Here is a 1,596-nt window from a genome sequence, read left to right on the forward strand (position 1 = left end):
TAAATTGATAGAACATAAACAATCTTTATATTTTTGAAAGCATTCTTAGTTTACATTTTTTTTCACACCTGCCTAAGACTTATGCACAGCACTGTATATAACCAAACGTGTTAATACATGAAATGTGTCATATATATATACATACACTACCGGTCAAAAGTTTGGGGTCACTTAGAAATTTCCATTGCACTCCATTATAGACAGAATACCAGCTGAGATCAGTTGCATTGTTTTTTTAACCAGGGCAGCAGTTTTCAGATTGCATTATGTGCTGACATAATTGCAAATAGGTTTACCAATGTTTTTCTAGTTAGTTTTTTTAAATGATATCAGATTAGTAAACATAATGTGCCTTTGGATGATTGAATGAATGGTTGGTGATAATGGGTAATGTAGATATTGCATTAAAGATCAGCCCCCCCACTCAGATCAGCTGGTATTCTGTCTATGATGGAGTGGTATGGAAATTTCTGAGTGACCCCAAACTTTTGACCGGTAGTGTACATACACATCCACATAACACACACACACACACACACACACACACACACACACACACACACACACATACCTTTTTAACATAGGTGTTTACACCTGAATGTGTTTAACATTCTGCTAAAGAAAGTTTACAGTCTGCTGTTAATTCCTACACACTGAAAAGAATCAAAAAGGAGAAAAAGAGAAGACAAAAACATTTGCATAATACCTGTACTGCTTCAGTTTTTGGTGGAAATTATTAAAAATGACTATTCAAATGAGACTACTCGTTTGAAAAATATAAACAACATTTTTATTGTTAGTTGTTCCTTTCCACAATTTTCTACAAATAAAAACTATGATTAAAAACTACAAAAACAGAAGTTTAGTTTACGGTTCATAGAATTTTATTGGTAATTTAATCAGACAAGGCAGACACATCAACACATCACTTGATGAGTAAGACGGCACATTATCGCTTTAAATAGTTTGTCAATTATGCAAGCATGGGGTTCAGGGCAAATGAGGCAGAAGAACAAGTTCAAGAAGTTGAGAGAAGCCATTTAAGCCCTGGCCTGCTGCTGGTGTTCAGCAATTCGGCTTTCCATCACAGGCCTGAAGTGCCTGATCAATCCCTGAAAACACAGAAAAAAAACCCCAGAGGGAAACAGTACATTAATAATGCAATAATATAACCGGGGCTGTATCACAAACAGAATGTCAGTGTATATTTATTACATAAAAAAGTGATGTTGATGATGTGTTAATTCCTGTGGTAAAGGTTTAGAATGAAATGTTCAGAATGAAATACACACGGCAGAAAGGACATCAAGTATTATTTTGAGTAGGGGTGGGAAAAATAATTGATACTTAGATGCATTGCGATTCTCTCTAGAACAATTTGATGCTCAATTCTGATAAGTTAATTATCAATTGTCTTTTTTTATATGTTAATTTTTATTTAAAAGCTACTGTCTCAAGACATGTACTACTCAGAAAACAGTGACTCAAAGAGGATGGGATAATGGACAACAAATTTAGTTTAGGCAAGAGTGCAGAATCTAACAAACTCCTAGGATTTATATATATATATATATATATATATATATATATATATAT

General features: G+C 33.6%; 1 protein-coding gene across 1 annotated transcript in view; it reads right to left on the minus strand.

Moving 5' to 3' along the window:
* Positions 1 to 863: 863 nt before the first annotated feature.
* ndufv1 (NADH:ubiquinone oxidoreductase core subunit V1) overlaps positions 864 to 1,596 on the minus strand; it is an 8,345-nt gene continuing 7,612 nt past the window's right edge. Inside the window, exon 11 of the mRNA XM_032535514.1 lies at positions 864 to 1,112. Within this exon, the coding sequence (XP_032391405.1) occupies positions 1,041 to 1,112 (72 nt within the window). The 3' untranslated portion in view covers positions 864 to 1,040. The remainder of the gene's footprint in view (positions 1,113 to 1,596) is intronic.

This window comes from Etheostoma spectabile, chromosome 14 (assembly GCF_008692095.1).
Source record: "Etheostoma spectabile isolate EspeVRDwgs_2016 chromosome 14, UIUC_Espe_1.0, whole genome shotgun sequence".
NCBI classification, from domain to species: domain Eukaryota; kingdom Metazoa; phylum Chordata; class Actinopteri; order Perciformes; family Percidae; genus Etheostoma; species Etheostoma spectabile.